At 41.9% G+C, this 13,182-nt stretch overlaps 1 protein-coding gene across 6 annotated transcripts in view; it reads left to right on the forward strand.

The window, feature by feature from the left end:
• Positions 1 to 10,861, forward strand: part of DENND5B (DENN domain containing 5B) — a 101,560-nt gene extending 90,699 nt beyond the window's left edge. For all 6 annotated transcript variants that reach the window (XM_081926726.1, XM_081926729.1, XM_081926728.1 and 3 more), the window contains 6 exons: positions 520 to 638; positions 1,041 to 1,228; positions 1,365 to 1,447; positions 3,004 to 3,130; positions 4,285 to 4,459; positions 6,207 to 10,861. In XM_081926726.1, the coding sequence (XP_081782852.1) occupies positions 520 to 638; positions 1,041 to 1,228; positions 1,365 to 1,447; positions 3,004 to 3,130; positions 4,285 to 4,459; positions 6,207 to 6,390 (876 nt within the window). In that variant the 3' untranslated portion in view covers positions 6,391 to 10,861. The remainder of the gene's footprint in view (positions 1 to 519; positions 639 to 1,040; positions 1,229 to 1,364; positions 1,448 to 3,003; positions 3,131 to 4,284; positions 4,460 to 6,206) is intronic.
• The last annotated feature ends 2,321 nt before the right edge of the window (positions 10,862 to 13,182 follow it).

Below are 13,182 nucleotides of genomic sequence, written 5' to 3' on the forward strand. Positions count from 1 at the left end.
CCCAAATTAGATGATGATTACTTGGCTATGAAACACACTGTTTGATCTTGTGCCAAGTCACTATCTCTCAGCCTAACCTAGCTCACAAAGGTTGTTATGAGGATAAAATGAGTGGGGGACAGAATTATGTATGTTGCTTTAGAGTCCTTGGGTTTATATGCTTGATAAATAAACTGACTCCATTGCAAAGCATGTATTCAGCCTAATACATAAGGCTGAAATGAGCATTGTATCTGTGCTGTTAGATCAGCAGTGGTTCATTCACACACTTATAGGTCATTGCTTGATATTGCAGTCTTTTAAGTTAAGAAGATTCATATGTGGACCAGATCGTATTTGGTATGATTATAACATTTAGTTATGCTTGGATCATCTGCAATATACATCCAGGGGCTTTGAAATATAGAGGGAGCAAAGGCTGCCATGTTTTGCTGCCTGATTTGAGAAATGAAATAAAATGGGGTGATTTTGGTTGTGTTTATACTAAAAGTAATTAAGCTTGTCCTTTTCTCTTTTCAGTGTCAGAACTTGGGGAAGTTAACTACTGTTCAGATAGGTCATGACAACTCAGGACTGTTAGCCAAATGGCTGGTGGATTGTGTCATGGTCAGGAATGAAATCACAGGGCACACTTACAAGTAAGTCTGGAAGAGTGAAGGAAAACATTATATTAAAGGCAAGCAAGGCTAAACTCCTATCTTATTTAAAGTTGAGATGCTAAATATATGAATACGATCACTTTCACTTACTGCTTTGCGGATACATGTCTACTCAAAAGTACAGTAAGTCCCATTGAATTCTATGGGGCTTACTCCCAGGTAAGTGGGTATAAGACCGCAGTCTTAATCATACTTGCAAATTAGTTCACAAGTTTTTTTAATGTGGGATTACCCTAGCCCTACAGTGACCCCATTCATATGAACTGATGCAACAAGAAATCCCAAAACTTTGTGGCTTAACTGTACGTTAGAGCTTGTGTGGTTATACCTTTCTGACTAGAACACTGAATCCAGTTCCAACTCCATTTTGTGACCCCTTAGGTTCCCATGTGGAAGATGGTTGGGGAAGGGTGTTGATGATGGTAGCCTGGAGAGGATTCTCATAGGAGAGTTGCTTTCAACAGCATCGGATGAAGATCTCGGGAAGCAGTGCCGAACCCCACCTCAACAGAAATCCCCAACGACAGCCCGGAGGTTGAGTATCACTTCTCTCACCGGGAAAAATACAAGTAAGGCATAACTTCTTGCGGTAACACCATCAATGATGACATTTTTAACAATTCCCTTTTATCATTTGAACCTTCGAATCTCTTGAGACTGAATTCTGCCCTCCTTTCTCCCCCCCCCCGCTCCTATTTTCTGCAGAACCCAATGCAGGACAGATCCAGGAGGGGATCGGGGAGGCTGTGAACAATATTGTGAAGCATTTCCACAAACCTGAAAAAGAGGTACCTTCTCAAACAATTGCAATTATATTAACGTTTGCAAAGGGGATGTTAGCAAACCTCTTCCACTGGCTGCTGGGGTGACAAGAGGGTTATGTGGAAGAGGCGCAGAATCTTGATCAAATTGTAACGTTACGAAATTTCTGGATTCAGATTCATCATTGTGGCAAGCTTTGGAGTTCATCACCTAACTGCTCATTGTTTGTTGTGTGATCCTGCTCTTGAAGCAGACATTCAGCAACTACCATTACCACCCCACTCTTTTTTTATAAATGTGTTTAGAGTTTCCTGGTGGAAAGCATGAAATTAAGATGGTATCTGTCTTTCAAGCAGTTCAGGACCACATTGTTTTTGCCCACAATATTTGCAGTGGATGCAAAGGGTTTCTGAATCCATTCAAAGTTTAAAAAACAGGCCAACTAGCTTGCAGAAAAGGAAAAGCAGAATTTAACAACCCCAGCATTTGACATGATGTTCAGATATTTGTTCCCATGTGAGCAAATGGGATGTAGACTTCATAAAGCAACTTTTGCAGCACAGAGATGAACAGGCAGTGACTTGGTCATAGCTCACTGCTGTAGCAAATCTCTACCCAACTCTAGATCCTTCTTTCTCAATTAGAAGAACATGCAAGTAGCTCCTGCAACAAAACGTTGGAAGTGTGGATTGCATCTGCTCACTGTTTTCATTCAAGCCTTCCTCCATATCTCTGGGCAGATCAACACCACATGTTTAAAACACATCCAGTGCACTTTAAAACCCCATGACTTCCCCCAAGGAATCCTGGGAACTGTAGTTTGTAAAGAGTATTGGAAATTGTAGATCTCGGGGGGGACGGGACTACAGCTTCCCCCACTTTTTGGGAGAAGTTGTGGGCTTTAAATGGGTACTGAATTCACTTTAAATGTTTGGTGTAGATCAGTCCTGTATTCCATCCCCTCTATCTGCCCCCAGCAAACCCACCCAGTTAGCATCTTGTGGTCACTGAGCACACTCAGTCCTTACTGGGCTATTTGATATCCCAGCACCCCTCCTCTGATGCTTTGTAAAGAGGGGTATTTTTTTGTGTACTTCTGCAAACTCAAGGTTCCCCCAAGTCCACTGACATCTCTCTCCTGTGATTGGGTGGTGTATTTTTGGCTAAATAGGGACCAGTACTTGGAATACTGAGGTTGTTATTAGTATATATGAGGAATAAAGAATCTGGGGCACTGCCAATTGTTCTTGGCTGCCATTAACTTCTTAGCCCTTGCGCACCAGAGTAAATCTTGCAAGTATCCGGAAAGGGAGCTGCATCAGCAACAACGCTCTCCCTCACCCTGGTATCTACTGGCTCCAAAACTGACTCGTGAAATGCAGCTTTTGCAGTTCACAAGTTCCCCATCTCTGAACCCAGATCACATTTCCGCCTAAGGTGCAGACATGGAAAACCAAGTTGCACTCATCATAACAAGTCTTGAAAGCTGATTAAAAAGCATCCATAGCTAAGGGGGCGGGGGAATCAGAAGTAGCTTGTGTTGGTATGCCAGTGTTCACAACCATTATTTCTCTTTCTGTAGAGGGGAAGCCTCACTGTTCTCTTATGTGGAGAAAATGGTCTGGTTGCAGCACTGGAGCAGGTCTTCCACCACGGTTTCAAGTCCGCTCGCATCTTCCATAAGAATGTCTTCATCTGGGACTTCATAGGTAATTGGCACATTCAGTTCAATTAGGGTTTATGGGCCCAATTTCCTGAGGTCCACAAGTTTGGACTTCATGTCATTCTGGTGAAATTGAATGCCGCCCATCTCTAACGGGTGGCTGCTTGCTGAGAGAACCATTCGGCCAGCCCTACTGTTAGACCATTGGACAATGTGGAGTAGTCCACCTTGGTCAACAAGTGGGGGAGCTACTTACAGACTAGCAAACTGGCAATTACTTTGTTTTGCTTTTAAAGTAATAAACAGCTCAGAAAGAGGGGGAAAGTCTTATACCATCTCTTGCCTTATTCTCACATTGCTTTCATAGTGTGGGTCATGCTTCTTGATGGACAGGTATCTTGCCACACTGGTAAGATTTTAAATGGGGAAGGGAAATGGCACACATCTGACTTGGCTACTTCCCACACCACAGCTGCCACTCCCTGAAATTCACAAAGACATTCCATATGCAATGAAAATTGGATTTTTCTAGGCAGGTCCATATCTTCCTTTGTTTGAACAGGCCTGTATTTGCCAAGTGACCCTTAACTTGCAAGACAGTGTAAAGCAACAGAATGTGCAAAATGCCTTCAAGGCAGTCATTACCTCTGAATTCATGGATACTGTGTGTTAATGTGTTAGGAATGCACTCTGAGGCAATAAATTAGCTGCGATTCTGGAACTGCCTAGGCCAAATTGTCACTCAGGAAATCACTTCAGACATAATGACAAAATGGTTACTTTAACTGTTCCTCATATAATAGTAATTTCAAAGTCCTAATTGCCATGAATCTGTGGCTTCTAAAAGCTTAGTTACTGAAGAAGTTGTGCAATCACACTCAACTTGCACAACTGATTCAGAATTGTTTTTCATGGTGCAGGTTTTGGATCAAGCTGGGTGTACTAAAAAGTTTAATACTTTTTTTTTAGCACAAATACAGCCCTGCCTCTAGTTACATAGTTTCAGTGCAATGTGTTATTTGCACTTGTGAATCCTAGCTTCTGAAGGGTGTCACTCAACAAAATGGCAGGTTGAAAGGGCTGAGAGATTATTTGCATTCTACATTCAGTGAGCTTTTGTTCTCTCTCTCTCTCTCTCTCTCTCTCTCTCTCTCTCTCTCTCTCTCTCTCTCTCCCCCCCCCCCCATCATCCACCTTCAGAAAAGGCAGTTGCTTACTTTGAGACTACTGACCAGCTTGGGGACAATGAAGAGGATGTTCTTCTTCAAAAATCCTCCTGCAAAACATTTTGCCACTATGTAAATGCCATCAATACGGCACCACGGAACATAGGGAAGGACGGCAAATTCCAAATTCTTGTTTGCCTTGGAACTCGGTACGTATGTCGTTTGCTCACAAATGTCTTCTAAGATGCAAAAGTCTCCAAAGCTGTTCTCTTCCTTAGCAACACTCTGAGGTCATGTAGACCATTTCCAGCCCCTCAAAATGGGCAACTGAGACTGAATGCGGCTTGCCCAAAATCACAGTGGCATCATTAAAAGCTGGCTTTAGGAGCCAGGATTTTCCCAGTAATACCTCTAATATTTTTGACTGGAATCTATTTTTAAGCTCCTCCTCTGTATACATTTGTTAGATCTCTTTTGAGTTCTTTAGTCTGGATATTTGAGCAGATTTCTGGCAGCTACCGGAAGCTGTGATAGCACTTACTGTAAACTAGCTGTAAAATAGCTTGTCATCTTCAGCAATTTTGCCTTTTATATGATGTGCAGAGATTATTAGGAAATGTATGTTAATTGACAACCATCTCTCTCAGTCCATACAACAGATACATTATTTTATTTTATTTATTAAATTTATACTGCCTATCATCCAAGAATCACAGAGCAATTTACAGTCTATGTCTCAGGGGCTTCTGATTCATCCAAAGGTACCCACCCAGTTCACAAAAGATGTTGATCTCTCTGGTTGCCAGCTTCAGCCACTTTGCATGAGCAAGATAGAGTCCTCAACAAACAGCTTCATTACACTGGGAGAATCAGCAGTTAAACACTCTGATTTCTTGGAGAGGAGTCTTTCTGACACTGACACAAATAACTTGTTCCTTGCTTCTCCGTGGCATTTGATTTCTTTTTGAAACAGGCCATCTGTTTTGAGGCAACAATAATGCAAGTGAAATGGGTCTGCAACTCAACAATTGAGCCCTTCAGATCCCATCCATTGTTTGGCCACATTCAACGTAATTTTCAGAGGCTGAATCAAACATCAAATATTATCCTCAGATTTAGAAAAATGTGCAAGTGCTCTTAACAGCAGCTGCTGCATGATTACTTTCAGTTTTGCTTTTCTGCTGTTCTTTCCTCGTGATCTCTTTTCTAGCCCGATGTTTTCAGGTGCTACTTTTGGGAACTCTTAGCGCAAGTTTGGGGGACCTGTGGCCTTTCAGATGCTTCTGGACTCCAGCTCCCATAATCCTGTATTCCTGGCTGTTCTGAGACTGATGGGAGCTGCAATCCAACAACTGAAAGGCCACAGCTTTGCCATTCCGGTCTTAGTGGGATAGGATACAATGATTTTAAATGCTTCTTCAAAAAGATTCCTGCATTGTAAGGAATTGAACTTTGGTTGGTTCCTTCCAACTCTACAATTCCATGATTCTGTGATTCACTGATATTACCCTGTAGCTTCCAACAAAACCAACATTCTGCAAGTAATTACCTAGCAATGCATCTTTAAAAGTACCGCTGCTCTCATCTGTGTTGGTTGCTGTAACCCTGGTTTAATATGCCAGTGTGCTGTGAAAGCATCGTTTGGCTTCTCAAGTTAAACTTTTTGGGAGATACCAACAAGGCTTGCTTTTCACCTTGCACAAAGACTCGAGAGGTTGGGGAAAGTGCCTGAACAGTGGTTTGCAATGGAGATGTAAGCTTACCATGGTTAATGAAAACGGTTGTTGGAAGCACCGCATCAAACCATGGCTTTGGGCTCTGTTTGGCTGCCCATCTGTAATAATGGTTGAGGGATTTGCAGTGGAAGAAAGGAAGGAAACCCTTAATTAAATGTTATGTCTGCATAAAGTATATGGATGTACCATAAATGGGTTGATGATACAATTTCTTCTGCAGGGATCACTTCATCCCGCAGTGGATTCCCTTACTGGCGGAGTGCCCAGCCATCACTCGGATGTACGAAGAGAACGCTCTCCTGCGTGACCGCATGATGGTGAATTCTCTCATCAGAGTCCTACAGACATTGCAGGACTTCAGCATTGTCTTGGAAGGGTCACTCGTCAAAGGGGTGGATGTGTAGTGTATGGCTTTGCAGACCCGCTCTGCCTCTCTCTTCTCCCAGGCAAATGTTGAATTTGGGAGAGGATGGATCTGTTAAAATGCAAATGCTGCTGGTATTGCCCCACTGTGTGTTTCAAAAAACAGCTTGTTGATAGGTGAGAGTAGGGGTTGTGGGCAGATTCTTTGCTTGTGTAGTTTCCTTACTGGTCTGCCCCAAAGCCGCAAACAAGCTACGCTGCAGTATTGTAGTTTTCAAACCAGAGGTTTAGTATAAAATAGAGTATTTTCGTGTCTTCAATGTGTGTAAATAGGCTACCTTACTTCAGAAATATTACCAATATGGAACTTTTCTTAGAATCAGTGTTTTTGGGGTTGGGGGAGGGAAGGAAATGTAGCCTAAAACAACTTTATAGGGTTGGGTGAAGGAGGGAAGCATTTCTTGCAAGTATGGGAAAAAGCCACTCCATCTGTAAATATTGTACAAACGTAGCGCGGGGGGCTTTTTTGCATATTGCAGAGGAACAACTGAAGACTCTCTGGGGTAGCCACTGCTGTATTCCTCTTGTGAATGTATATTGTTTGCTCTGTTCCCTGTATGTGTCGGGGGGTCTCGTTATTCTGTTTAGATCCAAACCTTTGTTTGTGTGCATCCAATAAGCTGTGAATCATAGGATTCTGGATCCCCTCCCTGACTTTCGTCAGTCAGTGCAAGTGGTGCAAAGGAAAGTCTTCACACTGGACATGAGAAGTTCTTGAGCTTTGAACAGGGATCCACTGGATTACAAAAAGAGGAGAAAAGCTGTACTAGAGCGTTGAGTGGTTAACTGGCCTTTGAGCTCTCTCTCTCTCTCTCTCTCTCTCTCTCTCTCTCTCTCTCTCTCTCTCTCTCCCCCTTTTCCCCTCACTCCCCATTTGGAGTTTGGAGTTCTGTTGCAACGCCTCCTTCAGGAGACATATTTGAAAGGGGAGAGGAAGGCAATCTCTTATCACAAACATTTTCTGCATGATTGTTTTGGAAGGTTTAAAATGTCAGCAGCCTCCCTGCCCTGCAACTGTCTTACTCCAATGGGAGGCTGCTTATAACCTTTTAATGCTACAACTCTTCCCATGTAAACAGAAAGGGTCCGTATATAGCAAGGTGCTGTAGGCAAGACGACCAGGATGTGTGGAGTAGCCATGTAGAAATAACCTCCCATGCAGTTAGGTAAAGGCTCCCCTAAGGGATGATGCTTACATTGCCTTAGTGGTCCGGTAGCTACTTCAGCATTTCTCCTTTCCATGGCACTCGGGTAACAGAGGAAGCCAGTAGGTGCATGGGAGGGCTTGGCAATGGTACCAGCGTAGCCCTACCTGGGAGCAATGGTGGCACAGGGAAGTAGCTGCATGTCGGCTCCTCCCGTGTGAACTCAGCATTGCTATGATGCCACAGTGGCATGTGAAAGCATCCCACTGGAACAGCGGTTTGTGCACCTCGTAATGTAAGGCATCCCTTGGTTTTGTGCAGAGGCAACAGATACCCAAATCTAGAGGCTATCCTGACAAGTGGATAGATGCAATATTTTGAGAAGCAAAACAAGTTGCTTTAAGCAGACCAATTTAAGTAATATTCTGCAAAAGTTAGTACTGGATAGTGAGGCAGCACAGATAGCAGATGTATCGTATAATATTCTATTCCCCCACCCTCAACTGAGAGAGTCCAAGAGAGAGGGCCCCTTAAGGCTGAAGCAGGTGGAAAACCCAGAAAGCAAAATACACTGTATTTGGGAAAGAAACCAGCCAAGAGAATAGTGTGCAAAGCCTCTATTTATTTCATTTAACAGATTATCTTCCTAAGTAGTACGCTGACAGGGAATTCTCTTAGGGCGTGATATTAAGGGTGAGACAGTATGTTCAGTGACAAACACGGGGCTCCCAACGCTGGGGTTTGCCATCAGTGTGCAAAGTGGCAGAGGGAGAGGGGCAATTGCAAGGGAGAAATGGCAGAGAGTTGCGTCTATTAGAAACTTGCATCCTGCACACAAGTCGAGGAAAAATGGCAGGGAAGGGATTTGTGGGAGAACATGGTGGATGGAAGAACTGCTGCCAATTTGTACTTCAGCAGCAGCCCTGACTTTGAGAACCCTGTATTTTGATGTGCAATGTGTCTTTCCACCCTTTTTCTGGTAATGATACCTGGGACCTCCAAAGGCCCTTCACCTGTGAATTTGTTATCCAAAAAAAGAGCAGAAATCTGGGAATGTTAACCATAAACCCTAAGAAGATTCTGAGCCAACAAGTGGCTTGCACGCATCAAGATATTTCACCAATACCTCTGCTCTTTTGAAAAATTAGGTGGCACCTTTGGCCACAACTTTTGCTGAAATAGCACATGAATCCCAGTGCATGAAATTTGCCCTGGCAACATGACTATGAAACATGAATGCATTTGAAAATATTCACCAAAATTTCAGAGCACATATTTGGGGGTGGGGAGAAATTTCCAGATAATCCTTCTCAAGCAAAACCAGCTTCCTTTTTACCCCAGCCATGTATTTACCTCACCAAGTAACCCCAGTCCGATGTTGATGGAAGACATGTTCCTGCAATCTCGGACATGATTTTAAATATTTCCAGAGCTGTTTTCTGGAGTAACATGCAACCCCATTAAAAACTGGATAAGTTATTTGATCTTTCATTCCTTTTCATTTACTCTGCTCTTAAGTTAGAAGAGAAATGGTTATTGCATTGAAAATCCAAGTATGTACAGTTAATAGATATATTTGATCCTTCCTCGTTTTCCTGTAATTTCCAGATAGCCAATACAATTTGGCCTTCACTGCTGTTTTTCTCAAGAAACAAATGGTGGATTGTTTGTAGTTTTATCTATATTTTGCCTGTTGATATTTCTGAGAAATTCCTTTGTACTAGAGCTAAGAAGACTGAGCTAAGAAAAATGAGGATCTGGTACAGAACCGAACAGGAGAATAAAGGAATTGTCCAGATATCAATGTGCTTTGCTTTTACATGTCTCAAAACTGGCCCCAGTCATGGAAGAAGTCCCACGTCTTGTTTTACTAAATGACAGTAAATAAAAAGCAATACGTTACTTGGATGGCTGCATTCATTCCAGAAGAATCTGAGTCAAATTGGAGACCTGGATTCCTTAACTGACTACCATCTCCCTTGCATCTACTGGTTTTCTGTACTATCCCCTTTCTGCTTTGACATTTATTTCATGACATGGGGAAAATAACCATTGATGCAGATAAAGAGAGACACCCGATAAAAGGTTTTTTGCCTGAAATTCACAGCGGGTTTCTATCCCCCTCTAACATGTGGCTCTGGACGTCTTGCTTCACAATATAATTTATTTCTGTAAAGCATTTCATGGAAACTGGTGTGAAAGGGACTCTGGGTGTCGAGTTTCCTTTTAGGCAATAAAGCACTGTATAAATGTGTAGTATTATAACAACCTTAAGGTATTTCTGAAGCATGAGATTGATCTCTGGTAGATTAATTCTATTTGACATCTTCAGGAGTGCAGTTCTTCCGTTACATTTGTTTTATTCCTGTTGTGTGCAACTTTTTTTGTTTAAGAAAGAATTTTGATCACTTGAAACAGGTTCCCCACCCCTGTTGCAGTTTTCAGAAACTGTTCCAGTTTCTTTAAAAGAGTGAGGAAGACTTTAGTAGTCGTGGTTCTCTGGAATTTAATGTACCTTTTAAACATCAGTATTGATGAGCTTTTGTTGATTTTGAGAAACCCAACTTTTTAAGGCAACTAAGGCTTTCTGGTAACTTACTAAGTAAAAATTCTGTGTTGAAGAACAGCGGCTCTCAAAGCACTGTACGTTCTTTATAGCATTGCTAAGCTAACATAGTAAGAACATTTGAAGCTAAGAAGTAGAATTGCAAAGTAGATCAATAATGTAACACAGTTGATGGCTCTTTGAGGCAAACCAGAACGTGGTTGTCTCAGAGCAGAGGAAACCCCACCACTTCATCTTTCTAATTAACACTTTAGCAGCCCATTTACTTGGAGGTAAATGCCATTATTTTTTAACTGGGATTGATCTCTGAGTAAAGATGTTTGGGATGGGGCTGTTAGCAGCTTTTTCTGTTTAGAGCAAGTTTTAAGAGGTGGTGCAGTGTCATAATTAACATTGATTTTCCTCTTCCCAATCAAGTGAAGGTGCATTTCTCACAAGGAAACGTCGTCGTATGTTACACTTGAAATGTATAAATATACCTGACAGAGTTTATTAAAGAACTTCTTCCGACCCCACCCTTAAATATCTTCAGAATATGTTGCTGTTTTATCTTCACGTTATTCATAAATTAATCAGGACTGGATAATGTTCAGGAAGTGAATATCAGTAAAAGTATTGTTATTTCAAGCACTTTAGCATACATATCACAAACTGACGTGGGTGTTTTTTTCCAGGGTTTGGATTACTATTAAATGCAGCTTTTCATGCAATGGTATTTACAAATAAAACTGAGAACAACAATGTGTCATGTGATGCTTCATTGGGGGGGATTGTTTGGCTGTTTCCGTTTATATTTTGATTATGTATTTTGTGTTTTTATATTGTAATTTTATCTTGTGAACCACCTTGAGACCTGCGGGTATAGGATGGTATGGAAATTATTATTATATTTTATTTTAATTAAGGCCAATAAAATTTAAAAAAAACTTTGTAGAATTTAATAGGCTGAACTGTGGAGCGATAGCATCAACACTATTTTTAGGGATTGGGGTATGTTGTCAATATTTATTTTTCTTGTTTAGGCCCATTAAGTTCATTTTCTACTGTCCAGAGTCTCAAAGATGTGTTCTCCCAAGTCCATATGCCTACCATCTTTGTGCTCCTGTCACAGCGACATCTACGCTGGCTTTGTCATGTATACAAAGTGGAAGATGCCAGCATATGAAACAATAGGCAGGTGTATTTAGAGGGTGGGGGTTTAAAATGCCAAATGCAGACAATCCATTTGGGCATGAATAGAGACAGTAATTTCCTTCCTCATATTACAGTTGTTAATTGACATAGTGCAAGTTTGGTTGTGTTGTTACCAATTATGTACTACTTTTGTGAAGTAGTCTGCACCAGACCAAAGTGGAAAATATTGCAGAAGTAATACCAGCTGAACAAAAGGCGTCTTGTACCTTAGCTTTGCTATTACTTCTCACTTTGAATTTTATTTGCAAGTCTTTAGGGTTGGCACTCTTGTAATATTTGACTGGTTGATTGACCAACAGACTGCCTAATATGTAAACACGGTCTTACTATTGTCAAATTTTCCATTAAGCTGATGATGCTTGTAGAATTGGTCTGCTACCTACTAAAGTGCAATTGCCTTTAAAAAGTGGTGTTTAGATTTTAATGGTTGCATTAAATTTGCTTTTTCTGCTCGAATTTCATTTTTTTAAACATAATTTAACTAGGCTGAACGCCATGTCCCAGAATAAAAGCCAACAGGAAAATCTCTGCAGTTAATGTTCACAATTTATGTAAACCCCACTTATCCATGTTATAGTTACAATAATACCGTAGTTTTCTGTAACTAGCATGCATTCCAAACCTGTCTGTCAGGGACTGCCAACCTTTTTGGACCAGTGGGCACGTTTGGAAACTTGAGAGACTGCAATCCTTTACGTCTACTCAGAAGTATACTGCATTCATTGGGATTTACTCCTTACCTCTTGCCCACAAGTCTCCTTGTCCTGGCCTTCCAAAGTAATCACACTTTCCCCACCCACTTACTTAACATGATGGCTGTGATAAACTAACCAGGTTGACTTCTCCCACCACCAAAACACAACAGCAACTCTTGGTAGTGGACAGGAAAATACTTGTTGGAAAGATTTAATTGTTGAGTTGGAAATGGACCCCTGAGGATCATCTAGTCCAGTCCCCTGCAATGCAGAAGTATGCAGCTGTCCCATACAAGGATCGAACTCAATACGTTGGCATTAGCAGCACCACGCTCTAACCGAGTTGTTAAAGGAAATGCACACTTTAGAAGCACAAGTGATGATAAAGCATCAACCATCTCAGTTTGACTTCAGCCCTAGATAGTTTTGGTAGAATTAGAAGTCCATATGCAACGCTTTTGATGGCCAGACTGGGCGGGTAGTTCTTTGTGCCCCAAGGGGCTTTTAAACTCCTGTTTGGCAAACGTGTTTCACAAATGTACCTGCTGCAGAACAGGTGAAGCGACTGTATGATGCTAGTAGACAGGAGACTTGAACTAGCTAGCTAGCTAGATCTTTAACACATTTAGAAATGGTTTCTCTTTGATATTACAATTAAGAGACAGTGAATCAGGACTGGGTGACCGATGTCACAGACTGGCAGCTATTAATTAGATATCCAAAATCTGTGCTCCAACACTACTTGCCCACATGCACAATTACGTATTTTATTACATCTGCATCCTGCCTTTGCTCCAAGGAGCTCAAGATGACACATGGTCTGCCCCTTGTCCCCTATGCAGTAGGCTGGTCCGAGAGATTGACTTGTCCCAAGTTCATCCAGCGAGCTTCATTGGCTGAGTCGGGATCCGAACCTGGAATCTCAGGCCCCAACACTTTAGCCGCCACGCCACACCTAAGTGAGAAGGCTGGGAGCCTGTGACATGAAACGAAGGCAAAATGGACCTCATCATTGACTGAATGGGAGGCTACAGGAGAATCAGTGATGGCCGGTGTGTATCCGGGAGGAAATCCTACACAGGAAGCGTTGGTGCTCTCACATTCCAAACCAAACCTCGAAGCCTCTTATCTGTGCATGAAGAATATAAAATAGGCTCAGAAAGGGAAGCGAGC

This window comes from Podarcis melisellensis (genome assembly GCF_964234715.1).
Source record: "Podarcis melisellensis genome assembly, chromosome: 10".
Taxonomy (NCBI): Eukaryota; Metazoa; Chordata; class Lepidosauria; order Squamata; family Lacertidae; genus Podarcis; species Podarcis melisellensis.